Source organism: Dermacentor silvarum, chromosome 2 (assembly GCF_013339745.2).
Source record: "Dermacentor silvarum isolate Dsil-2018 chromosome 2, BIME_Dsil_1.4, whole genome shotgun sequence".
Lineage (NCBI taxonomy): Eukaryota > Metazoa > Arthropoda > Arachnida > Ixodida > Ixodidae > Dermacentor > Dermacentor silvarum.
The window spans coordinates 87334833-87362552 of NC_051155.1; the positions used below are offsets into that span (position 1 = coordinate 87334833).

The 27720-nt window shown below is 46.0% G+C and overlaps 1 protein-coding gene and 1 non-coding gene across 2 annotated transcripts in view; one reads left to right on the forward strand and one right to left on the reverse strand.

Moving 5' to 3' along the window:
• LOC119440203 (serine/threonine-protein kinase haspin-like) overlaps positions 1–27720 on the reverse strand; it is a 93563-nt gene that overhangs the window by 25789 nt on the left and 40054 nt on the right. Inside the window, exons 4-9 of the mRNA XM_037705132.2 lie at positions 27055–27364; positions 24204–24359; positions 20574–20636; positions 20208–20299; positions 15780–15853; positions 10625–10865 (exon numbers count right to left, since the gene is read on the reverse strand). Coding sequence (XP_037561060.1) covers positions 10625–10865; positions 15780–15853; positions 20208–20299; positions 20574–20636; positions 24204–24359; positions 27055–27364 — 936 coding nt within the window. The remainder of the gene's footprint in view (positions 1–10624; positions 10866–15779; positions 15854–20207; positions 20300–20573; positions 20637–24203; positions 24360–27054; positions 27365–27720) is intronic.
• LOC119443273 (U2 spliceosomal RNA) lies at positions 13562–13743 on the forward strand. Its single transcript, XR_005190227.1, has one exon. It is a non-coding gene; the product is annotated as a U2 spliceosomal RNA (small nuclear RNA).

Genomic DNA, 27720 nt, shown 5'->3' on the forward strand with positions numbered 1-27720 from the left:
CACGAGTACTCGATTTTGAAGTTCGCGGAAATGCATTGCAATTTCGAGCTCGGGTGCGTGCTTTGTGACCTCTACAAAGGATAGATCACACTCTATCACGTGCCACTCCCAGGGCGGTGACATCTTAGCTGGAGGCATTAGGCTATGTTCTAGAAGTGGGACATCCATCTCTTCGCTGAGTTCTCTTACACGCAGTGAGAAAGGTCGTCTCACAGAGGGTCGATTATAGAAAAGCGTTGCACACTTCAAATCATTAATGGTTACAGAACAAGGATGTTCCCAATCGGAGTGCACTTTGAGAAAATAAGTGAAGCTGATGTATGTTCTCTGGAGATGGAGTGACCACTCATTGGATTCTACGTATAAGCTTTCGACGGGGCTTGTTCTGAATGCGCCAGTGGCCAGGCGGATACCTAGATGATGGACAGGATCTAGCATTTTTAGCGCGCTCGGGGCGGCAGAGTGATATACTACGGCACCATAGTCCAATCGTGACCGAATGAGGCTCTTGTAAAGATTCATTAGACACTTCCTGTCGCTGCCCCAGGATGTGCGAGATAAAAGTTTCAGTAAGTTCATTGTTTTCAGGCATTTCGCCTTGAGATGTTTTATGTGGTGGGTGAAAGTAAGCTTAGAGTCAAGTATGATGCCTAAAAACTTGTGTTCTTTGTTCATATGTATTTGTTGTCCATACATTTCGATAGTAGGATCTGCAACGAGACCGCTCTTCCTAGTGAAAAGAACACAAGAACTTTTGTGGGGGTTTACTTTGAACCCGTTTTCGTCTGCCCACTTAGACACTTTGTTTAACCCCTGCTGTACTTGTCTCTCGCAAACTGCGAGGTTACAGGACTTGAACCCTATTTGTATATCGTCCACATAGATGGAATAAAAAATAGCGGGTGGTAACGAAGCACGGATTGTGTTCATTTTAACGATAAAGAGTGTGCAGCTGAGCACACCTCCCTGGGGTACACCAGTTTCCTGCACAAAGGGTCGTGATAACACATTGCCAATTCGCACACGGAATGTGCGATTCAGCAGATAACTCTCAATCACATTTAACATATTACCACGTATACCAAAGTGGGAGAGGTCTCTCAGTATTCCAAACCGCCATGTGGTGTCGTAGGCCTTTTCCATGTCTAGAAATACAGACAGAAAGAACTGTTTGTGAATAAAAGCTTCGCGTATCTGCGCCTCAATACGTATCAAATGGTCACTGGTGGATCGACCCTCGCGAAAACCGCACTGGTATGGGTCAAGCAGTTTGTTTGATTCTAGGAAATGTAGTAGGCGGCGGTTTATCATTTTTTCGAAGACTTTGCAGAGACAGCTAGTTAGTGCTATAGGCCGGTAACTCGAAACAGACGATGGATCCTTGCCCTGTTTCAGGATAGGAATTATAATGGCCTCTTTCCAGGCAGACGGTATCTCGCCGGAAGACCATACAGCGTTGTAGAGGGAAAGGAGGGTTTTCTGTGTTTCATGGGGAAGGTGCTTCAGCATTTCATATATGACACGGTCAGCACCTGGTGCAGAATTGTTGCAGCAGTTTAGTGATGCCTGTAGCTCAGCTAATCTTAATGGTTCATTATATGCCTCGTGTTTTTTGCATTTTCGTTCCAGCTTCTGTCCTTCTATTCTGGCTTTGTATCGTTTAAATGTTTCCGAGTAGTGCGATGAGCTGGACACATGTTCAAAATGTGCGCCCAGGAAGTTCGCTTGGTCTTCCAAGCTGTCGCCTTGTGTGCTTACCAAAGGGAGTGAATATGTTTGTCGTCCTCTTACTTTATTTACCCTGTTCCAGACTTTGGATTCATCTGTATACGAGTTTATACTTGATAAAAACTTCTGCCAGCTCTCTCTTCTGGCCTGTCGGCGCGTTCTCCTGCCTTGGGACTTTACCTTCTTAAATTGACAAGATTCTCCGCAGTAGGATACTCACGTAGCAGCCCCCACGCTTTGTTCTGTTTCCTACGAGCGCTCCTACATTCGTCGTTCCACCATGGGACACGGCGTTTGCATGCCACACTACTCATTTGGGATATGCATTTAGAAGCGGCATCAATTATGAAGGTAGTGAAATACTCCACAGCAGCATCAATTCCTAACGAAGACATGTCAGGCCAGGAGATACTACTAGTAAGAGTTCGAAATTTCTCCCAATCCGCTGTATCAACCTTCCATCGAGGGGCTTGTGGTGAGGACTCATTTTCTTTGGTTGTTCTCAGTAGTATTGGGAAGTGATCGCTCCCGTAAGGATTTTTGGTAACTTCCCATTTAAGTTCAGAAAATAGAGACGCGGAAGCTATGCTCAGATCAATAGAAGAAAATGTTCTGTTTGCAATACAGTAAAATGTAGGTTCCTTTTTATTCAGGAGGCACGCACCAGACGAGAAAAGAAATTGTTCAACAAGACGACCTCGCGCATCGATACGAGAGTCGCCCCACAGACTGCTGTGCGCATTGAAATCGCCAAGAACAAGATAAGGTTCTGGCAATTCGTCTATAAAGGACTGAAATTCATGTTTGTGTAAGTGGTAATGTGGGGATATGTAAAGCGAGCAAATGGTGATGAGTTTGTTTAGAAGAACAAGTCGAACTGCCACTGCCTCAAGGGGCGTTTGTAGCTGCAAACGTTGGCATGCTATGCTTTTGTGTATTATGATGGCAACATCGCCTGATGATGCGAGAGCATCATCCCGATCTTTACGAAACGTAACATACCGTCGGAGAAAGTTTGTATGTTTTGATTTTAAGTGTGTTTCTTGTACACACAGCACTTTTGGATTGTGTTGGTAAAGGAGTTCTTGGATATCGTCGAGGTTCCTAAGAAGGCCTCTGACGTTCCACTGCATAATTTGCGTGTCCATAGTGAAGGTAAGTTGGTGCTGTGTGTACGAAGAAGAACGTGTTTTAGCCTACAGAGCCGTTTGCGGCCCTGTAATTTTGGTTCTGTCTTTTCTAGAGCAGTCCAAAGAATTTGGCCGCTCTTTAGGTGCTGACTGCACCACCTTGCTTGGAGTAGTGTCCATAGCCTCTTCCGAAGCGCTGGACACTCGCTCTAACGAGCGATGTGTAGGTCGTGTAGCCTTAGCCTCGAGGGACGAAGGCTGTGGCCCCACCAGCCCGGAGGCCGACAGGTCCTCCTTAGCCTCTGAGCTGCGATGGCTGCTGCCAGCGCTAGTAGAGGCCTCTGGTGTGGCCGATTTCGAGAAGGGCAGGGCAGCCTTAGCTGCTCCCACCATGGGGGCGGGTGGCAGTCGCTTCAGTACGCTGCGCGTACCTTGGGCGACCGCCGGGGTCCGTCGTGATGCTGCCCCCTGTTGCAGCCACTTCGGCAAAAGAAGTTTTCATGGAAAATGAAGGCGAAAGACGCTGTCGTGCTTCCCGGAAAGTGATATTCTCTTTGACTTTGATCGTAATTATCTCTTTTTCTTTCTTCCAGGCTGCGCAAGATCTGGAATATGCAGGGTGGCTGCCATCGCAGTTTGCGCAATGGGCCTCAGCAGTACATTCATCAGCAGAGTGATCTTTTGCAGCGCATTTCGCACAAGTTAGTTGTCCTCGGCAGCATTGAGAGGCATGGCCAAACCTCTGACACTTGTAGCAACGTCGTGGATTCGGAATGTAAGGTCTTACACGCAGTTTAAGGTAGCCTGTTTCTATTGCATCTGGGAGTGTGCTAGAGCCAAAAGTAAGTACTATGTGTTTGGTTGGTAGTTCTTTGTTGTCGCGCCTGATTGTTATGCGTTGTACATTTATAACGTTTTCTTCTTTCCATCCATTCAGGAGTTCTTCGTCATTCAAATCCATGAGGTCGCTGTCTGAAACCACACCCTTGACGGTGTTCATTGTTCGGTGTGCGCTGACAGATATGGTTTTATCGCCAAATGCCACCAGGTTTGTGAGTTTCTCGTACTGCATTTTGTCTTTTACCTCAATCAGAAGGTCACCACTTGCCATCTTGGTGGCTTTGTAGCCACTTCCAATGACCTCCGTGAGACATTTTGACACTAAGAAGGGTGAAATGTTTGTCGCTTTTTTGTCGGCGTTTTCACAGTGAATCACGTGGAAACGTGGAAAAATTTCGGTGGCCTTTGTGAAGAGGTTGAATGATTCATCGGTGCGCCCCCTTTTTATGAGAGGGCGATCAGGGAGTTTGGGGTATGAGGAAGCCATACAAATTAGTGACTTCGGCAGCGGTGCCAGCCGCCCACCGCGGAGCCCAACAAGGGGACGCGACAGGGTTGTTATGAACAAGACCTGCCAACGCCAGCTGTACACAACCACTATAACCAAATATGATATAACCAAGGTTGGCTATCTCACACAAGGTTAACCCTAGCTGCCTGGAAAATCAGAATATAAGAAGCAAGAAGGAGACAGGAAAGATTGAAAGTGAGAGAAAAATGTGGTTGATCCCTCTTATATAGGAATCGGTATAGAACACGAAAGTGAAACGTGTCTTCACAGAAGTAGTGTAATGTTTATTGCACATTGATATATAATGTCTATTGGTGTTTTGTGGCTAAAGCGCCCTTAGGCGTTGATGCACCCACGCTGACGCCTGGTGGCACGTCTCCTCCATCACGACTACCAACGTCGATGACCATGAGCAACCGTCGTGCATATGGAAGCTGCACTACGCTGCACACGATAGCACAACGCGAAAGACGAAGCACGTAACTGACACACTAATACAACGCGCAAGACAAAGCACGTAACTGAATCGTCACCGAGTCAAATCAGCGCGTACAGCGCGTCGTAATTGCAGCCTCCGCGATCAACTTCAGAAACATTTTCAGAGCTAATTGCGGAGGCCACGCTCCGCTGTGCTGAGTACGGTGAACGCCACCTAGGTGGCGTTGGTAGTGCTTCTTGATGCCAGCGTCCCTTCGAATGCTGGCATCGAGGCGTCGTAGTGCTGAGACCACCGAAGCGTTCACTGTCGGTGCGCGTTAGGGTCATAATGCAGTACTTCTCTTTTCTGCTCGTAGGCGGCGGCACCGCCCCGAGCAAGAGCGCGGGTACACGGAGGAGTGTTAGATATATAAGGCGCGTCTGTGTAGCTCTCTGCAAATGCGTTTGTGGCGCAATGGGTTAAACGCTCGGCGATCTATCGTCGCGGACCGAGAGGTCGTGGGTTCGATTTCCAAATTTTGCATGTTTGTGGAACTTTTTCTTCTGGTTTCTTTCTTTGTATTATGTTCTATGACGTATTTCCGTGACGGAAATACGTCAGTGAGGTCTTGGTGGACCCCGGCATAAAACACTTTCGTGTTAAAAGACGAAGATTGAAGAGGAGGATAGGAAAAGGCAACTACCGATTTCCCCCGGGTGGGTCAGTCCGGGGGTGCCGTCTATGTGAAGCCGAGGCCAAAGGGGTGTGTTGCCTCTGCCGGGGGGCCATAAAGGTCCGAACACCCGGCATCGGCTCAACCCCCAGGATCCCCCTTTCCCCAGACACGGCTCAGCCGCGCACGGCTACACGCGGGAGGGTCCAACCCTCATGTGCTCGGGTCCGTGGTGGCGCAACTCACCAAACGCCTGCTTGCGCAGACGCCCCTGCGGGCCAGATTGCACTTGAGTGATATGAAACTTTTGCCTTCGCTTGGGTTTTGCCGCCTGTCATAATTATGTCCTGGTTCAAGAAATATCTTTGAACGTTCAGGTGCACAAGCTGCGCCTCTCTGCGTACAGCGAGCCCTGTTTTTGGCGAACAAAATTTGTTTGAAGTCCGGCATCTAATTTTTTTTGCATTTCTCTGCTCATCCGTGTTTTTGTTTTGGATGTGTGTGCTGAAACGATGTTTCATAACAACATGTTGCTTTTCTTGTGGTTGCAACACAGATAAAAACTAACACTTCTTTTTTGTTGTTTTTGTTGTGCCAGTGGTAGGATTGAATCTCATTTAAAACAATGACAGTCTACGAAGTCAAAATACGAAAAGAGGGATGCATGCCACTCCCATTGCTTTACGTCACGAATGGTCGCAGCTTGTGTCCGCCGTATATAGTCGTGCGAAACCCACTTGGAGATCTACGTGAGTAGTTCCGTCAAAAACGAAGTCGACTTCGCTGTTTTCCGCACGAATGGCTGCGCTGAAGTCTCGTGCATGAACCCTAATATTTTTGTAGTTAATCCATCACTCATAGGGCGCAGTTCCCAGTCATCTAGAAGGCATTTCACTGTTGATGAGGAGCAGACGCAGGTTTTTCAAGTCCTCGATGTTATACGCATCACCCATAAAAAATTTTGCGCAGAAACACTGAGCTAGACTTTGGAACAATACGCGCAAAGGCACACCTCTTGTTGTGGGGCAGGCAGAACCCTCTTAGGACGAAGCAAATAAAGCTTCCATACCGCCATTTAAATGTCCGCATTGGCTGCCTTGAACACACGATATGCATCTCGTATTGAGCGAGTCATAAATCTTCTGAACACGTGTTAGGCTGTTAAGCACGAGGTCGCGGGATCAAATCCCGGCCACGGCGGCCGCATGTCGATGGAGGCAAAATGCGAAAAACACCCCTGTACTTAGATTTAGGTGCACGTTAAAGAACCCCAGGTGGTCCAAATTATTGCGGCGTTCCCCACTGCGACGTGCCTAATAATGAGATAGTGGTTCCGGTACGTAAAACCCAATAATTGCATTTTTCAATCTTCTGAGCACGAACTGCTTTTCACCGTCAGCAACAACCCAAACACTTTTGTTGTTCCGGCTCTGTCGCGAGCACCCATATTCAGCTCTTGTGTAGCAGGCCAAGACAGTCTGCACATCTTGAAAGCTTAATCGACACCTCTGAAGAAGAGTTAGGTCGACACTCCGTGTTTCTCACGCATGCTTCGTGCTTTGTGAATCATGTACTTTGATAAACTTCGCATGGCGACTGGATTTTTTATGGATGAAGGTTTGCTGACAGGAGTGTCAACAACTGTAGACGCTCTTGATACGGTGTAAACTCTGTGTAGACTTTCGTCAAGTTTCCTAACCACTCAAGGCAGTCATCACAATCGTTTCTCTGGGGTTCAGTGCTACCGGTTCTCCCAAAAAGAGGGCTGACCCGTGATCTATTTTTGAATGCAACAGCGCTTTTGATTTCGTTCTGCTTCCTTTTTTTGCACAAGCTTATCTTTACTACTCACGAACTCGACGTGGGGGGCCTCAAGTGTTAAACGTGAATGAACTCCATGTGCCTCGTCAGTTCGCCGACCTTCTTTTCCTCGGGGACGAAGATGTCAGTGGTATCACCAGACCAAATCCTTGTACCGCTTGAAGCAGTGTTGACCGATCTGATTTCAATCCATAATTGGACGCGCACCTTGATGCAAAGCCTTCCACAGCAGAGAGACACTGACATCTTTAACACTACGGACGTTTCTCTTTAACAGAATTTTGTTGCTCGCCATCAAGCTGTTGGCACAAAAAAAAACTCGGTCGCAGCTGTAAGCCCTAGCCATAGCTACTAACCGAGCCCAAGATGGTCACAGGACCAAAATCAAGCGCGCTTTCGAAGCCTAAGTGCAACGTCCCACCCAGGTAACCTCGTGAGTTTCTGTTTATACAATTGCCGAGGCCCCACCCTCACTCACTTTGATCGCTGTAACTCAAGCGGCTGTATCCACTAACCTGAACCATGCCTGAAACCAAGCAGAGCCACAGACGGCGACTCAGGTCTCACGCATGACAGAACAGCTGCAAGCGCGCCAAGCAGTACGGATCGCAACCTAAATAAAGATTTCTAAAAGACATAAGATCAAGCTCAGAAGGTTCTCCTGTACTTGGCTTACTGGCAGAGCCGTGCAGCTCGCTGTCTTCTGCACATACGCATTACAGTGTCGTCCGCGCTTTAACACCGTCTGAACGAGCAAGCATAGACACACTGCCGAAAAAACATCATTAGCACTCCACTTCCACAGGTTTGATTTGGGACATTGCTGAAAAAAAAAAGAATGGCGTCTGTAAATTAGCTCTCTGCCTGTCGACGAGGAACGTAGGCCGCTGAACTGAAGTCACGAACTACACGAGTGCTTTTAGTTCAAACCGTTTCTTCTTTCCGATAAAATTTTCCACCGACCGGACGTACCTAATTCTTGCCATTTATAAGGCTCAGAAGAGGAGGATGCGTGTCCTATTATTATGTTTTTGCAAGAAATGCTTGTTTCCGCACTATGTACCACTCTCTGAAAACACAATTTTGTAACATTTGTAACATTGTCACAATAAAAATAATGCCAACACGTTTTTCATATTATTATTCCGCAGTCCTCAGAGAACACTTTCGGTGATTTTCAACGAGATTGAGAAGGAGGGGGTGTAAACATTTTTCACTAAAGTAACATTTTCATGATTTTGATGTTTTGACTAAAAAATTACTTTAAAAATGAGCAGAAAGTTTAAAGTACACAGGCTTGTTATCCATCTAAAGGCCTATATCTGCGTAAATCGCAACACCCTGGGATATAGAGATGTAGAAATTCAGTCGGAAAGTTGAGCAAGTTTTAAAAATGTAGCGTTTTCGAGAACTATTTGAAAAATTTACTTTGTTCGCAAGTCGAAAATACTGCGGTCTACTTCCGCGTTACTTCTATTTGCACTGTAAATAAAGATATTTGCTTTATTATACTTGAGTGGCCTTAAGCAATGTCGCAAGCTTATGAAAAATAATTTCCTAAAATTGACATCAGCCGATGAACTTTGATGATATTTTCCCGCTTATTAATATCATAGTCCCTTAATAGCTTTTTCTGGTCACGAAACTCCCACCTCAGTTTAATATAGAGCCGGCGCCTGCCGCTAGGGGTGCCATAGTAAAAGAAAGGCCACCTAGCCGAGCGGCAGCCGCGGGCGGCGGCGGTATTTTTTCTTCTCTGGTCACGTTGCGGCCGAAAGCCGAGCTTCTTTTTCGATTTTATTTACATTGTATTTTGTCGTAGCAGCTACAGTACCCAAACTTGAACATCTGAGAGTGTTTTCTAACCGAAATCAAAGCACGTACAAAAAGTAAAGGAGAAGCAGAGAGAAAGAGAAGGCAGGGATGTTAACCAGAAATGCGTCTGGTTGGCTACCCTACTATGGGGGACGGGAAAGAGAGAATAGAAAGACAAAAAGTAAACAATCTCAAAGTCAGCTGGCGGCTCCGTGTGTCAGCAGACGACGCGCCTAGAATTCTTCTAACTGAGAAATATGTCGTTAGTTGGCCCAAACGGCTTCGATTAACAACTTTTAAGTGACTTTTATGCGCTGTACAAAGAATAACAGATTAGCGGCGTGGCGTTGCGAGTAAACGACAACCTGACTTCAAGGTCGTGTGCTGTTACCGAATTCCGATTGCACTCGAGCCATTCAGGCGACGGTGACAGATTCTAATCGCACGTACCATAAAATGTTCAAGGACGTCAGAATTAGTTTGGAACAGGTACATCGGTAGATCGTAGCCGTGAATGAAACGCTTGCTTGTAGGAAACTATTGTCATTTTCATGTATCGCAAACTTTGCTAGTTTTCGTGCGTATTATTCCAAATGTGCGACAGTTTTCAAACCAGATTTTCGTCGTCATTATACCCTATAAAAACAAAAACGGATTAATATGCCCGACTGACTCAGCACTGCACTTATTAATCTCTAACTCGCATGAGCAGAGTGACGAGGATTGACGGTCCGTTGCACTCAGTACCATGCCTCCTTGGCGAACTGCGACGCCTCATAGTATTTCAATCGCGAGCTTTCTTTGAAGCAAATGTAGAGTCACGTACGCACACGCACACATACACACATGCACGCGCACACACGCAGACACACAAACACACGCATCCACGCGCGCGCACGCACACACACACGCACGCACGCAGACACATACGCACACACACGCATGCATGAATGCACGCACACGCACACATATACACACGCGCATGCACGCGCACACACACACACATGCACGCGCACGTACGCACACACATACACACACGCGCATGCACGGGCACACGCATTCACGCGCATGCATGCACGCACGCACACACACACGCATGCACGCACAGACACACGCATTCACGCGCACGCACGCACACACACGCATGCACACACACATACAAATATAAAGTACGCGTCCAAACTTTCAGCCCACGCTGGCCGCATCTGCTGTCTCTCCGGGTTTAACATGCAGAAAGGTGGCCTCTCAGCTGCGGTGGCGCCTTCATGCAACATATCAAGCTCTCCCATAGAGTGACGGTGGAGTTTCGTGACCAGAAAAAAGTATTGAGGGACTATGCTAACATCTTCTTTTAAAAAACAAGTAGCAGTTTAGCACTATTCAGTCACGTGTGGGTAGTGTGCAAAATTATCAGAAAAATAGTATGTGTCACATATACCTTCAGTTTCGATATCGTGGAATTGACCTCCTTTTCAGTTAAATGGGCAGTTAGTTAGCGTAATTGGATTTTTTCATACACTTTGTTTAGCTTTATTCTCCCTTGGGTTCAGTTTGTTGCATATGTAACAATGCGTAGCAAGCAGCTTCGCATTTGGAAAGATTTATTCACCAAGAAAGTTTTGTACCGAATCTTACCCTAAAAGAAACAAACATAAAACAAGTCAATTTTGCCTAGCTCTGACCCATACCTTCACTGGGTGACTTGAGGCGCGCTGTAGAAAAGTCCACCACCGTTACTTGGACGCCGAACATGTCAACGAGCAGTGGGCGCCCGTCTAACCAAAAGGCCGCTACCTGGTCGTGTGCCTCCTTGACCAATACGTGGGCAGGCGTCAGGGCACGGTGCTCAAACTCCAGTGCTGTCTCGCCTATTGCAATTGTCAGGGCTAGCTGCTGCACCACCGAACGGATCTGGAGGGTACTCGCAAACTGCAAAGACCCAAATTAACCTGCTTTCTCAAGGAGACCTAGTCGAGACAACACGAAGGGTCCACAAGAAGCCGTGGTATAGCCGGTGTGAAGAATGTGGATAAGGACAAAAACAATGGCACGCGCGAATAAAAGCATTTCATCTGTTTTATAAAACACATTTGGTTGCCTTCGCACGTGAACTGTGGCTCCATTTAGTTTTTAGATATTAAGCTGCGCTTCTTCAGGAATCATTTCTGTTGGGGCTATTTACTTCGCCTGACATAAGAAATGCCGTCTGATCAATCTGCATCATCGAATATGGTCAAAAGCGAATTGCTGCTAACTGCGAATTCTGCTCATCCAGAAGTCGTGCCCATATCATAGTTCGTTCAGTTTTGAAAATCAGGTATTCAAACTATTCTCGACTGGTTTCCTTCGTTCTGTAATAGTAGTGCTTGCTAAAACACTCCTGCAGAAGATAAAACCTGGAACAAGCAGGAGTAGCAATTAAGCGCAACAAAAAGATGAGGCCTGAAGTGGTGCTTTATTTGCACAAGAGTGCCAACAACATCAAGAGACTGGCTGGCAGACGTGGTATGTTGTTTTCTCTGCCACCGTCAAAAAACATTCAGTGCCATTGCACTCTGTGAAGGTGGATGACCAGCGTAGCTGTGTATGTCGTGATTAACCGTTGCTCCAGTCAAACGTTCCAAGTTTGCGGGATCGGGGCCACATGGACGGTTCGCGTTTCCTTCCGCCTCGCGGTCCTGGCGGGCAGCACGATTACGCTTCGCGTCCGCAATGATGCAACTCTACAGGACGCTGTTTCTTGGGTATATAAGGTACAGCTTGGCAGTGCTGACCAATACCTGTAGAACTAACATCCGTACAATCGAAAGTGCTCAGGCACAGGCACTTAGGGTGTGTCGATGTACATCAACATCAGAAACCATTGCAATTGCACATGATTACCCAGCCGAGATTCACATTATTATGGAAGCGCTCAGAGCACACGTCAGGCACCTTGCTCGCGCCCCTTCCCACTATCTAGCCACACTGCCAGAAGACCAACCACGTGCCTCTTTTTGTCAGACGATACTGCCTTATCGTATATACCTTCCATTAGGTTACACAGCTGCAACGAGAGCTTTGTTTCCTCCTTGGTGCTTGGCTCAGCCACAAGTTTGACTGACAGTGCCTGGAATTCGAACGAAAGCCGAACTCTCATCACCAGCTCTCAAGCAACTTTCGCTGATCATGCTATGCGAAAAATACAGTGATCATACCCATCTATACACTGACGGCTCAACCACCATGGACGGTTCTGCAGAATCAGTGTTTTATTTTCTGCGAATGTCTCCACCTTGAAGTTCAAGACATCACACCAAACGACATTGACAGCCGCGGAACTTGCTGCCCTTCGTAGCGCACTTCGCATAATTCGTGAGGAACCACCTAACAAATGGAGTGTATTTAGTGACTCCAAGGCAGCGCTACATTGCTTGCTTTCCGCCTTACGCCGTGGACCCTACGAACAACTAGTCCTCGAAATCCGAGAGCTCCTTCATCGCCTCGTCGAGCAAGGACACAACGCCACCTTTCAGCGGCTCCCTAGTCACTGTGGCGTAATGGGCAACGAATATGCCGATGAAGCTGCTCGATCTGCTCATGAAGACGGTGCACAGGAACCGATCCCGCTGTCAAGAACAGATGCAGCAGCGAAACTTCGAGTGCTTGCAAACGATGCCACACAATCGTTGTAGAACACACCTAGTTTGCAATACACACGTCTGCATCGACTGGATCCCTGTCTTCGACTTCGGCCTCCACCTGGACTATCCCGACCCGAAACAATTGTACTTTGCCGATTGTGGCTTGGTGTCGCATTTACAAAGTCGTTTGCTTTCCGCATCGGATGGGAGGATAGTGCTGCGTGTGACCACTGCGACGACAAGGAAACAATCGAGCACGTACTGTGTCACTGTCCTCAACACAGCGCACATAAGCAGTCACTCGCGACCGCGCTGGCGCGTCTTGACGACCGGCCGCTTTCGGAGCAGACAGTCCTGGAACGCCGGCCTATACAGTCGTCACACAACAAGTCAGTCAAGGCACTCTTGAAGCTTTTGCGATCGATGGACGATCTGACAGACTATAGTGCTCACAGACGTTTCCAACCTGCTCTTTTTTTTTATTCCTTGCATTTTTTTCGTGACTGCTTTTTCTCTTTTCTATTCTTTCCGCCTTTCATTTCCTTCCCTTTCCCCAGTGCACGGTAGCAAACCAGAATCTTTCGGGTTAACCTCCCTGCCTTTCCCACTACGCTTCTCTCTCTCTCTCTCTTGTCGTCCGCGGCCCGCTCACCGCATTTGGATGGGAGTGAAATGCAAAAACACCCATGTACTTAAATTTAGGTGCACATTAAAGAACACCAGGTGGTTCAAATTACTCCGGAGTCCCCCACTACGGCTTGCTTCATAATCAGATCGTGATTTTGGCACGTAAAACCCAGTAATTTATTATTTTTATTATTGGTAGGCACGCTGTTCTTCTTCAGACCGTACAACACGTAGCCTACCCATTTTACAGTCAGAGCGGAACTGAGGAAAGGAAACTACGCAGAGCACGGCGTCAGGAAACAGAAGACACTCAGATTGGTAGGCACTAGTTTGAGTACGCGGGATGGCGTACACGTGTATGGTGCGAACGTAGACATGGCTGACGCTGGTCAAAGTGTAGTATCTGTTCTTATCAGCTTAATATCTGATACGGGTTGTATTTGGACCAAAGATAATAAACTTATTTTTGCAAGTTGGAGGAGTGCTTGAAGCCTGCTTCACCTCCACCGCGGGTCGGCCCGATTTTGCACTATGTCTTCGGGATCGGCCCACGTTTTTGGTATAAGGACATCGATCCGCTTAAAACGAGCCCTATACAGATTCGCTGTGAAAACGTTTAAAGGTTTCGCCGTCGCATTTGCTTGAATGGCGGCAAGAAGCGGGAATGCCATAAAAGACTTGGCATAGCCTTTGCCAAAACTTACGAAAGCGTGCTGTATAGTATGATTCTGTACTGTTACAGATCCTATTTTGGGCACATGGGGCGCTTCGAGAATGACAGAATGAGAGAGAACGGGCTGACTTTTATGAGACTGACGGCGCACACGCGTGTTAGTCGGTATTGCTGTGAGCGGCTATATTGATATCTAGAAATTCTGTGCAGAGGCAAAGATGCCGTCACAAGAAACCACTGAAGGCGTTGATTGCTAACAACTAAGGTGATAAATGTGTCAGTGACACCCCCTTTTCTTTATATGCTGTTGAATATCTGTCATTTGACACCGCCTTGTGTCAAGTACTTGATAGCACTGATTGTACTTGTACTTCTTATGTAAATGGTCTTATATGCTCAAGATAAACTTCGGTGGGTAGTCGAGTTTGTTGGTGTCATTTTTGTATTTGTCCTTATCCGAATTCTTTACGGTGGCTATACCATGGCATCTAAACACCGACTCACCCAACAACAAGCTTTGCTGGTTCATAGAAAGAAAGTGACTTAAAGCGATGAAATGTGGCGAACAAGGAAATCGTCAGCTTGAAACCAGCATTTTATTAAGCGGACTTCATAACAACTTACAGCGAACGCTTGGATATAAAAGTTTGTGTTACTTATAGCAACAAGTTGCTGCATGACGAACACTATAGCCTTCTCATCTAAACGCAAGTTCTAGTACGCGAGCCGTCTCGTGTTTGCCAACCGGTCACCACTAGAACTGCAGGTAGATGAGTTGGTTAAGGTTAATTTCGAAGCATTCATAATAGCAACAACAGTTTTTGTGAAAGTTTTTGCTAACAAGTTGTTGCTCTTGTGTGTAAAAACTTTTTATTTACAAACGTCCTGTGGCTCGACTGTTGCTCTTGCACAATACTGCTTTAGGACATAGTTATATAGCTTTCCTCGGTGAGCTAGTCATTTGTAATTTGCTGGCTTCCCTGGTGAGCTCAAGTACATTTGCGTTAATGTAGCTACTTTATGGAAAACCTTTATTCTTGTCACTGAGCCTAAACTATTCCAGACGTTCAGGATATTTACCCTGACTGCTCAAATATACCACTGGATTTCTGAATACTGAACTACCTACACAATTCGTAGGCATATAAAATAAATACTTCGATAATCCTGGTGTTTGGCCATTGAACGTGGCCTACTGAGGCTATAATGCTCAGCGTGGCTTGCAATTCAGACCATGCTGTTGGCAGTCTTCTACCCTCGGTAGCCCATGCCACGAGTGTGCTGAAACTCATGCTGTCAGAAAAGTAGCGGCAAGCACGCCAGCATCAGATAAATACAACTGCATATTCAGCTGTTTGTGACTTGTCTATGTTACGTCCCTCATTATACCCGCTGTTATTAGGTGACCATCAAAAACTACTTAGACCCAATATAGGCGTTAGCACAGAAAGCCCACTCTGCATGCCAGTTATTGAACATCTAGGTATGGAAATAATCGTTTTCTGTCTATACTGCTGTGGTTGTTTTCCTATTGGGTAATTTCGCTTTTCTTGTGTGTTTCCGGACTCCTGGCATATCGTCTAGTTACCCTGCCACTGCATAAAGAGCCTGCTGTTCTTACTAAGTAAAAGATATGCTTAATGATGCGAGCAAGCTCCTAAAGGATGACGTATAATTCTGAAAACAATGACACACCTTTCTTGTATTCAACAAAAAATGATTGCCAAAAATAATACACTAAGATATAATTACCTCGGGTCTTCATGGCCATAAAAATTTGCTTTTTGCTCATCTCTAAAATCAAACTTCCAGTATACTTACCTGACTCGTCCTACACTCCTATATGATATTGCTATATATTACGAACTTTTATGACCGCACTAGATATTTGGCTATGGCTTATACGTGTATGTGCCCTACCTGAACCTTGCTCAGTGGCCGCCCGGCGAAGGACATGTACATGACAACGTAAGGCTTGCTGGTCTCCCGTTCTTCTGTAAAAAAATATAAAAAAATATTTTGCGCATTATCTTTTATTCTTCGTGTATGCTTGATGTTACATATATATTTCCAACAATTCAATAATCCATAAACATAGGTATTGTTACGTATAGTAGGCGCCTGTAAGAAATTGAAAGGTTACGCTGGTTTATCTACATTCAATTTTTATTTCTCTAGAGGTTTACAGCGATTTGATAACATGTTATTTTGAAGAAGCGAGATTACTACAATTTGTGCAGTTAAGTATATAACCAATTCCCCTTCACTCGTGCTTCTTTCATTATCATATGTATGCTATGGATGCAATTAGTTCGCTGACAAAGTAAGCAGCAAGGATGGTAAGAGCATAGCTTACAAATAGCCCTGTTTAGATCAAAGAGAAGGGCCAATAAAAAGGACACAAGCGCTTTTTTTACATTACAGTTAATTCCGAAACAAACAAATGTTACGTTGACGACTGGTGCTCATACAAGAAAATTTTTTTTAAATGTAACAAAAGGATAGCCACACAGTTATGATAATATATGGTAACTTGGGCACACCTTTCGCTCTAAAACTTTCTAATGAACGAGAATTTCGGCACACTCCCTGTACATGCCTATACTACAATGAAACACAGCACATGAATAATCAGTTGTGCCAACGCCAGTATTAGGTATCACTGCTAGTTGCTTGAATAGTTGGTTCTTACTTGTTACGTTGTAATAAGACGCGAAAGAATATGAAATAAGAAGGCGACAGCAGGGTGCCACTCGCTACTAAGTTTATTCTGTGAAGGCAGCTTCACTTTTTTGGAAGGAAAATGCATGTAACGTGCGCAAACACAATAGTGCAACGCAGTGAGTCTACCGAGACGAAATTGCGAAAATGCATGTCTGTTAAAACATACCAGAAATGCCCAATGCTGCGCAGAGCCCCAAACTTTCCACTGATACAAATGTCGTATTTTTTTAAATGTAATATGCCCGATGCTGTGCAGAGCCCCGAATTTACCACAGATAAAATTTTGTATTTTTTAAATGTAATATGCCTCATTACCTCTCATGCCTAGGCATCTTTCCTTTTTCCTTTAGGGTGTTAAAAAGGCTTGGCTCACACATGAAGGAACCACGATTTATAGGCGAATTTGCAGCAATTTTACTTCTGGCAGATAGCTCGTGCTCACATGCTCTATCATTAGCACAGTCTCTTGCTTGGCTAATGTATCCCCTGCAACAATTAGCGAGTCATGTACACAAAAAACGGCTCAGGCAACGTGAGGCCTAGCATGATCCTTTGCACGCATGAACAGGTTTTGCGGCACTGAAATGTGTGCCAGGTACCCTAGCCAGGTTCCACCACCAAGCTAGGTTCCATGTTGCCGAGAAAAGAATAGGTACTCTGTTCCTGTTAACCACCTTTTTCCACGTTCTGGGTCACTTTGTGTACAAAAGGAACAACATAGCCGCTCAAAATCTTTCTTGTCCTTCACTTCTTGAAGAAAATCCAGAGCTTCTGCTACAACAAGAGAGCAAGAATATCCGGCTGAACGTAGCCCCTGCAACCTGATCAATAAACTTTTTCGACGTCATTGAAAACAAGATCTCACGAACGCCACCTCAAGACATATGCAGCCTATAGGCGTTTTGACAAGTTTGTTTTGGGCCGAATAGAACGACGAAAGCGCCTTGCGTGGTGAGCGTAAACAGTACGCCCAGCAGAGGTGCTGTTCAGAAAAGTATAAAAACTGCAAGCTGTCATACCTAACAAGCTCCTGCGTAAGAAAAAGTCATTTGCCACGTTGTCCAAATAAACATAAGCTTCATAGACCCTATCATTTGGGGCCACAGAAACGTTAGCTTTTAACACTACTAAAATGTTGCCGACATATTCAGAAAGCTTAGGCATACTAATATACGCTTTCTTGTCATGTTGAAATTCATTTTGTCTCGTGTCCTATTGCACCATAATCCGGTATTATATTTTGACTACGCGCACAGCTTGTCGCCGTCACCATCTAAGCATTGTTGTCACCAAAGATGTTTGCACTGCTGTCGAATTTGCATTTTCTTATAAACAGTTTTACTATGTAATAATCACCATATCACATTTAAGCAAATAGCACCAAAAATATTGAAATAAAGACTGTATACGTATTCGAATAGGTTTATATTCGTTGCTAATTGAGAACCCTCAGAATGTCTTGCTCTGTTCTTTACTAAATGGAATTTGTTATTTGTTGTAACATGACTTCTTAAAATTACATTAACATTTTGGGCACTTGGATTTTTTTTATTTGCTACCATTGTAGCAATGAACTGTGACCACAGAAGAAATGTCGCTCAAGAAAATTTTTCGACAAGAAGTCTTGTTTTCGTCAACACAGTAACTGCTTCTTCAGCAATTGCATCTTGTCTCCTCCAGGGCAGCTCTCGACACACAAGATGCAGATGCTGAAGAAGCAGTTGCTGCCCTGATGAGTACAAGTCCCCTTGTGGAAATTTTGGGTCAAACCACATTTCTTATACCACTCATCACATCAAGACTCAGTCCCCATGTGAACCTATGCCTTCTTGGTATTTCTACATATGAAGCAAACACTTTTTCTTCTTTTTAGTTCTGATTGTCGCAAAGACTGGGCATTAGTTGTAAATAAAAAACACTAGAGACCAAATTAACATGCGGAGACAGCAGGCCTGGATGGTTGCGGAAGTAAAAACGGCGTTTTACATAACACTGAAAAAGTGTGAAGCCCTGAGCCAAACGTAGAAATTATTGATGTTTCTAGACGTTGCAATAGTAAGGAAATACTTGAATTCTGCCCTAAGACAAACATACAATGTCCTTTACAATGCATCCAACAATAGATTTGGCATCATAATATCTCGTCAAAATAATACAACATAACAATACAATCACACAATAAATTGACTTAAGCAGAAGTGCACAACGCTTCCGAATCGTCGCACCGCGAAGATATGAATATTTCATCCGAGAATGTGTATACATATTGAAATTCGTAGCGTGGTGAATCGAAGCAAAGTTTTCTGGAGATGACACGACAATATATAATGAGAATTTATGCATAGTATATTCTAGAAATGTGTTTTTCGTAAATCCGCAAGGTAAGTCCGCAAGAAAAATTGCCATTCACCAGAATAAGCTGGAATGCTAGAAAGATGTCCTTATTGGCGCCTTTGCGACGCATACATTCTATTGTAAGAAAAGAAGGCTTTCTGGAAATGGAATACGAATCAATATTGCTGCTTTTCCGCGGCAGTCACCATCTGAAGCCACTCTGTTTGAGTAGCGGTCAGTAGCGTGCCCATTTCTGTTTCGAAAGGGCTGAGGAAGGGGCTAATTTGTGGCTGTTTTACGTTCATATTGCGCTATGTAGTACAAAAAGATTGGGACAGACAAGAACGGACAGATGAACGGGGTGCGCAATTCGCGCCCCATTGGTCTGTCCGTTTATTTCTGTGTGAGTCTTTTCGCACTAAGTAGCGAAAGATAAAAGCATGAATTTTGCTGGCCACAACACACACATCTCTGATTTTCCCCTTAAGTTGAAAAGTGTAAGTTTAGCTTATGGTATGAGAGGTAACATTAAGAATGCTTAAGACGGCAAGAGTTTGTTTTTGGTGCATAACATCTAGGATCGTCAAACAAATGCATTTAGCGGTCTAGTTCATCAATGGTGTGCCTTAAAACTAAATAGAACATCCCAGTAAAAAAACTCACTACAGTGTATTTGACTAATCCTTTCATTGGCTAAGAGGCGATTCACACACTTTTGAAAATAAATGTTAGTTCCACCCTTCGTTTTGTATGTGCGAACCATTTGAATCAAAATATTCAAACAAACTTAGACATAAGATAAGAATGACGTAACCAGCGATGAACAGCAAAATACTCGCAAAGTTTACCAATACAGTAGTTTCTTGCTGATATAGACGAGTTATAATGGCGAATTTGTGCATGTGATCAGCACGGCAAACAATTAACCTGCAATAACAATATTTACGTCTGACAGTCTTGTTAAGTTAGCGTCGTTTCTTCCCTGATTACCTCCTACAATTTTTATAGCTGTAAACAAACGGCAGTAATAATTATGCATAACACACGTGAAGATAATGATTAATTTTTGATTAAATAAACGTGGAAACTTACACGCAACAGATACAAATTCGGGTAACGGAAGAAGGCACAGAAGTAAGTGACGGCAGGAATTATGACTACATGAAAAATGAGTGCAAAGCCTAGGTGTGGTTGGGACATAAAAGTGGAAAGTGAAAAATTAAGGAAATGATGCCTTATATTTTGCAGCACACATCATTGGGACGCTGTGAGATATGGTGTTTTCCGTACCATCGCCGAAGAGTGAGAAGTTCTTGCGGCTGTGATAGTTGATGCACGCGTTCCGCATCATATATGGATACTTGTCCCATACGGCGTACACCCTGCAGACAAAAATTGCACGCAAACTTGGCATAAACAATTTTCGAACACCTCCACGGCGTCCAAAAATATTAATTTTTTTTTCTTTTACAGCGGGAAGCCTGATGTTCACTGACTGGTACGCTACAGGACTGTGCCCAATCTGGGAAGCGAACCGTTTTAGCTTAGTGGGTCTCCATTGTTGCTGTAGTTGCAATGCCGGCAAATTATTTCGCCGTATTACTTGGCTCCTGCAGTGAGCAGCGAAAGCTAAGAAAATACAAGCGACGTCCTTACGCTCGCAGCTCCGCAAATCCCCCGGTGTTGTTGTCGACGTTCATGCTCATTTTCCGCAATATTCTGAAAACGCGCGCACAGAGCATATTAGCGCATAAAACCACACTCCTGTCCACAGAGCAATATATTATGAAATGCACACAGACCATGAAAACTGTAGATTTCGCTTCTTGCTTATCATTGGTTGAATGCTTGTTGATTGGCGCAATTGATGCGGACCACTTTGGCCTTAAACAAGATACTCTGGTGAGTTAATTACTTCTGTGTGCACAACTTTTTAGGTGTCTTTTTCACCTCCAGATTTATCTCTTGTGGCGTCAAAATTATAGGGGCTACAATGTCGTTATAACTCCAAAATGATGGACTGTCATTTTATACCATCCTAGATTGATTATTACCGTGCACTGTATCAGACACATCAAAAGTATGTCATGCTGCATGCCTTTTAGTTTAAAAACAGGTAACTAACCCTCAGATTAGAATAAACATGACAGTCGTTAAATAGTAGAATCTTCTTCTTTGCCTACAAAAGGACCGCATGAACGCCCGTGTATGATTATTTCGAAGCGAAAGTCCTCTGTTTGTGAAAGCCTACCTTCGCTGGGCAAATGAGTGAGCAGAAAAAAATGACAGCAGATCCACGAGGTGAATGATGATGAGTGGGCGAAGCTCCGGAGGGAATCATCGGATCTCCCGCTTAAGGGGACGCTAGCACAAACGCGTTAGAAACGTGCAGTACTCTCTAGTAAGGGGGAGCGGCCACAGCGTCTTACGCAGCCATTTACACATGCCGGAACGTGCACCGCGTTTGCCGACGCCATCACATGACTGCTGAGAGAGTATACCCCCCCCGTATTCATAAACGCTCCTCGACTTGTTGGCGCTGAGCCGTGCTCCCTCAAGGGCTGCAGAAGATAGCGCCAACCTTTCCCTTTCTCTCAAGAACCACTTGTCTCTCTCTCTCGACTTGAACTTGACTTGCCACCGCTTTGGGCAGCGCGTTCGAAACGCGTTGAAGGTAAGGTGGAGAGGCCACAGCGTCTTACACCAGCTTCTTACACGGGCCGTAACGCGCTAGCACAAACGCGTTAGAAACGCGCTATAAACGCGGCCTTTCGTTAATGTTGGGTATTTATAGCCATCGTGGTGCGTTTGCCCATGTCCGTTTCGTGGCGTAGTGTGTGTCAAATGAGAATAAGCAAAGCGCTACCAGATTTTATTGTTGCCACAAGCAGTATTCCCGGAACGCTTAAGGGGTTTTTTAAGGAGGTTGTCTCCACTGTGCGCTTCCTAAGTGTACGTTTTTCAAAGGATTACCTGAGTTCTGTCCAAAGAAAAAAGCTGTACAGGGATCTATGCGACACTGAATTTCCGGTTCCTTTATATAGATCCCTTTACAGAGGTAGCCAGGGCCAAAATGTACTAAAAAGGGTAAAGCGTATGCAAATTCCACCAGGGGTAAAAACCTTTTTTTTTCAAGGTTCATACAGGAACGCTTTCAGTAAAGACGTTTTTGAAAGAAAAGGGTTTTTTTGTACCGTGGGGAACACATTGCTTAATCTGTAATCAACCCGAGACAATTGACCATGTTTTTCTACATTGTTGGGAGGGAGTGTTCTTGTGGGATGTTTTACAAAGGACAGTCAAAAAAGAATTCCCTCTAGATCCCTACGGTATCAGATATCTAGCGATCTAAAACGACGATGGGCTTCCTTTTGATCTGGTAATGCTCGTTGGCCTTCACAGTATCTGGCGCGCTAGAATGGCGGGCTATTACTGTGACCCAGACGCAAGACCTGCGCGAATGTACTTCCGAGAGAGTATAAATACCTTTCTGGAGGTGCAGAAGGCGCATGAATGCGCCCCGGAGTGGTTGCCAAGGTTAGAACCTTTGGAAACATTAAGAGAATTTTGATGTGATTGCAATAATGCTGGTTGGTAAATGTTACATATGATTTTCACGTGCTACTTCGTTGAACTGGGCTGTTGATAATTGAGTGAATTTTGCACATGAGACAATAAAGGAAAAAAAAAAAGTTTCGTGGCGTAGTGGGCTAACGCCGCGCGCTCGGAAGCGAGGGGTCCCTGGTTCGATTCCGCGCTACGGACACAACTTCGGAATTTTTTTCTCATTTTTCTCAGACTGGTTACACACTAGTACTACTACTACGACGGGGACGGAACGGGTGCCGCCATAAGGAGCTTCGCCCCTAAAATTTGTCGTAGTTTCACCCGAACGGTAAACTATCAATTGCGATAGCAAATTAGTACAGCGCACGGTGTAAGATATATACTGTTTATATATCTTACACCGTGGTACAGAGCTATACTGAGTAAGGATAGCAGTCTTATCAGCTGTATAAACTTTCACATGCAGCAGCACCAGCAACGCGCAAAACTGTTGACGCCGTCGGCGGTTTGCCCGTCATCGCTCCCAACGCGCGCGGCATTAGTGACTGTTGCCGGTGCCTCTGGGGGCGGCTCTGAGGTTTTCGACGAGATCAGAACGGGACACTCATCCAGCAGCGTCGGAAGTCTTTACCACCTTCTAGCCTCACAACGTTTTATTGCGATAGCAATTATATGGACACTCCAAAGCAGATTTCTGCCGTCGACATCGCCGTCGTCGTCGCCGTCGCCGTGAGGTTCCGTATGACGTCAATGCAGATGAAATCGTCGCCGCGCTCCGAACGCTGTATGTGCGAGTGAAAGGGAGCGAGGGACGTGCGCTTTCACGGGCAGTGAACCCACGCCGGAGAACAAAGGCGCGTTCTGCGCAGTGCTCCCTTAAGGGCTGCAGAAGTAGGCGTCTCTTTCCTCCTTTACAATCACCATATATGTAGAGCAAACGCGCCTTCTTCCGATGCGCGAAAGGCCGTGATGGGTAGGGGGAGGGAAGGGAGGCGACGTTTAGCTGTGGCACCAAGTGCCTATTTATATGAAAACGTTGTGAGGAGAGAAGGTGGTAAAGACTTCCGACGCTGCTCGACGAGTGTCCCGTTCTGATGTCGTCTAAAACCTCCGAGCCGCCCCCAGAGGCTCCGGCAACAGTCCCCAACGCCGCAAGCGTTGTGTGCGAACGCGGGCAAAATGCCGACGGCGTCTACAACAGTTCTATGTGTTGTTGGTGCTGCTGCATGTCCAAGTTTATACTGCTGATAAAGCTACTATATCATTACTTCGTATAGCTCTCTACAAATTTGCTATCGCAATTGATGCTTAGCCTTTCGGGTGAAACTGCGACAACTTTTTTTGTATAAATACGCATTTGGTGCCGCGGCTAAAGTCACCTCCCCTGCCTCCCTCCCGTCTCCCTACGGCCTTTCGTTCGGCGGAAGAAGGCGCGTTTGCTCTATATATATGGTGATTGTAAAGGAGCAAAGAGACGCTTAATTCTGCAGCCCTTCAGGGAGCACGGCACAGAACGCGCGTTTGCTCTCCGACGTGCATTCGCTCCCCGTGAAAGTGGGCGTCCCTCGCGCCCTTTCACTCGCACATACAGCGTCCAGAGCGTGGCGACGAATTTCATCGCCGTTGAACCTCACGGAGACGGCGACGGTGACGACGACGGCAGAAATGCGCTTTGGAGTGTCCATATAATTGCTATCGCAAAATAATCTACGGGCTTACCTTGCTACGCGCACTTCGGTAAGCAACTGCTGCAAATGTTCACGCAAATATCCAGGGTGCAGAACCTTGAGTACAGCAGCGCCGCGGCTGCCGCATGTGCGGAACACCTCCGAGTAGACGCCGCCTTCGTGCAGTTTGACACAGCCTTCGGCTCCACTGCAGAACATCATGCGCAAGACAAAGGGTAAAGAAATGAGAATTACCATCTTGCTCTGTGCGGAGGCTACTGTCGTCGTATTCTCGATAGCCCTCAATAAAGCACATTATGCATGTTTATTATTATTGCGATAGCAATTATATGGACACTCCAAAGCAGATTTCTGCCGTCGGCGTCGCCGTCGTCGTCGCCGTGAGGTTCTGTATGACGTCAATGCAGATGTAATCGTCGCCGCGAGCCGCCGAACGCTGTATGTGCGAGTGAAAGGGTGCGAGCGACGCGCGCGTTCACGGGGAGTGAACCCACGACGGAGAACAAACGCGCGTTCTGCGCCGTGCTCGCTTATGGGCTAAAGAAGTAGGCGTCTCTTTCCTCCTTTACAATCGGCGTATATGTAGAGCAAACGCGCCTTCTTCCGACGCGCGAAAGGCCGTGGGCGGGGAGGCAAGGGAGGCGACGTTTAGCTGCGGCCCCAAGTGCCTATTTATATCAGAGGCTCCGGCAACAGTCACCAACGCCGCACGCATTTTGTGCCAACGCGGGCAAAACGCCGACGGCGTCGACAACAGTTCTGCGTGTTGCCGGTGCTGCTGCATGTCCAAGCTTATACAGCTGATAAAGCTACTATCATTACTCCGTATAGCTCTCTACAAATTTGCTCTCGCAATTGATGCTTCGCCTTTCAGGTGAAACTGCGACAACTTTTATAAATGCGCAACGCTGAACTTAATGAAAGGTCAAAACTTGCGTTGAGTGATTTCTATCAAACCGTTCTCAAGCAGTCCAGTTTGACGATGAATAATCAAACATGGTTTCACGTATGTCAGAGGTGCCACAGGGCCCGTTGGTCGGCACGCTTCTTTATGACACATAAATGGGATATCAGTTACCTCACTTCATTTATACACCTCTTTGCAAACAATAACACCATTTATCACAACATGTTAGCAAAACAGATGATGTCCAATTAAAGCCGGAATTAGAAAAACCAACGAAGTGGCGCAACCGATGGAACATGGAAATTAATATGCGTAAAACTAAACGCGTGAGACTCGCTTCAATTTCGCATACTTACGAACCTTACAGAATGTATGACATCGGCGTTCAAAGAGGGCCATCGATAACTTATCTAGGCATTATCTTCTATGTAAAAGTGATTACAAGAAAGGTCAGAAAAACTCAGCATCTTAAACACATTCATATTTGGGCAATCGCCTGGGAGAGTACATGCGTACATTGCGAAAACAATCGTTTTTTGTAATTGTTTCTTGGAATACGGACGGACAGAAGAATACCAGGGGGGAGTGCTGTCCCTGTCCATCATTCGGTCCATGTTCCAAGTCACATTGCTTTGCACAAAGTACGTGTATACGGTTACATTTCATTAGTTAGCCCATCATTCAAATGTTTGTTTACGAAAGCGCCTTCACCTCGTCTTCGCGTTAACAAATGAGCTCATTCGTGCCTTTGTGCTTTACGTGCGGCGGCCTATAAACTTATTACTCTAGTGCAAACGCATAGTGCCCTAGCCCATGATGAAAGTGATAACTTAGGCACAGATTGAGCATACCACAAAAAGAAATGAACGAGAATGCCACCCAACAGTGACACGTTTTAACTATCCTATACACTGGCAGCAAGAAAACCTGATAATGCGCATCTGTTGGAAATGCTCCAAGCTTTTATACGAGGAGGGGTGCAAAATATGATGTGTGTCAGGATTCTGACATCTACTAGAAGACGAAGAAAGACACACAGAAGCAAAGCCTAAGAAAAAATGGCGCAGTTTCACCCGAAAGAACAAACGCGACTTCTTTCGTCGCGCGAAAAGCCGTGGGGGCACGGGAGGGAGGAGGGAGGGGAGGCGACGTTCCGCTGAGGCACCACATGCGTAATTATATAAAAAAGGCAAAGCATCAATTGCGATAGCAAATTAGTTGAGAGCTATACGCAGTAAGGATAGTAGTTTTATCAGCTGTATAAACTTTGACATGGAGCAGCACCAGCAACGCGCGGAACTGTTTTTGACGCCGTGGGCGTTTTGCCCGTCTTCGCTCCGAACGCGCGCGGCACTGGTGACTGTTGCCGGTGCCTCTGGGGGCGGCTCGGAGGTTTTCGACGAGGTCAGAACGGGACACTCGTCGAGCAGCATCGGAAGTCTTAACCACCTTCTCGCCTCACAACGTTCTTTATAAGAATACGCATTTGGTGCCGCAGCTAAACGTCGCCTCCCCTGCCTCCCTCCCGTCCCCCCAGGGCCATTCGTGCGACGGAACAAGCCGCGTTTGCTGTATATATATAGTGATTGTAAAGGAGGAAAGAGACGCTTAATTGTGCAGCCCTTCAGGTAGCCCGGCACAGAACGCGCGTTTTCTCTCCGCCGTGCGCTCGCTCCATGTGAAAGCGCGCGTCTCTCGCGCACTTTCACTCGCACATACATTATACGGCGTGCGGCGACGATTTCATCGCCGTTGGACGTGATACGGAACCTCACGGTGACGGCGACGGCGACGATGACGACAGAAATTCGCTTTGAGTGACCATATATTTGCTATGACAATAAAAAGAAGAAAAGATTGTTCCGGCGTGCTTTCTGTGCAGTTAGTAAGCGTCGGTTAAACACGTATAATAATAGTCGCAGCGACACATGCTAACCGAGATGAAGATCAGCAAATTCAAACAGTGCACACTCACATGTCCTCTAGCACAGCGTCGAAGGTCATTGGGGTCGCGTGTTTGCACTCACGCAGCAGCTCCCCGAACGCCTTCTCAGACGGAGTGGCCAAAACATTCTTGGCGGGTGCATGAAGCAGCGGCGTTGACAGCCGCTCTATAGAGAGCTGATCGCCAATGGAACTGCTGAAGTCAGCGGTTTCTGCTTCCTCCGACAACTGTGACGGAAGAGTGTTACTAGAGGTCCATTCCCAGTCAGCACTTTCCGCCGCTGAAGGCCAAGGGTAAGGGGTCTTCAGACGAAACCAGGTGCTGTCGCCTCCTGGGCGGTCTGGAAAAATATGCAGAAAGAAGCAGATTTAAACACCTTAGGCCAGCAAAAAAAATTGTACGGTTTCACATCTTTACCTCTGTAATGTCGAACATCGCAGAACCACGTCGCAGAACATTCATGCCTCGCAAAGTTTCATAACTCAAAATTGTTATTTAGGTAAGGGAAACCTAGCTGGTAGCTCATAGTAGCGTTTTAGAGGCAAAGCACCTTAGGGCCGAGCCTTGTCCCTGCCTCGTCGTCGTTGTCCGTAGCTCTGCTTTGCATCGAGTTCGCTAGGGGCGCTGCGGTGCACAAAAGCTGTATAAGCACTCGTTTCCGACGCGCGCTCACTTTCTCTCTTCAGCCATGGATGA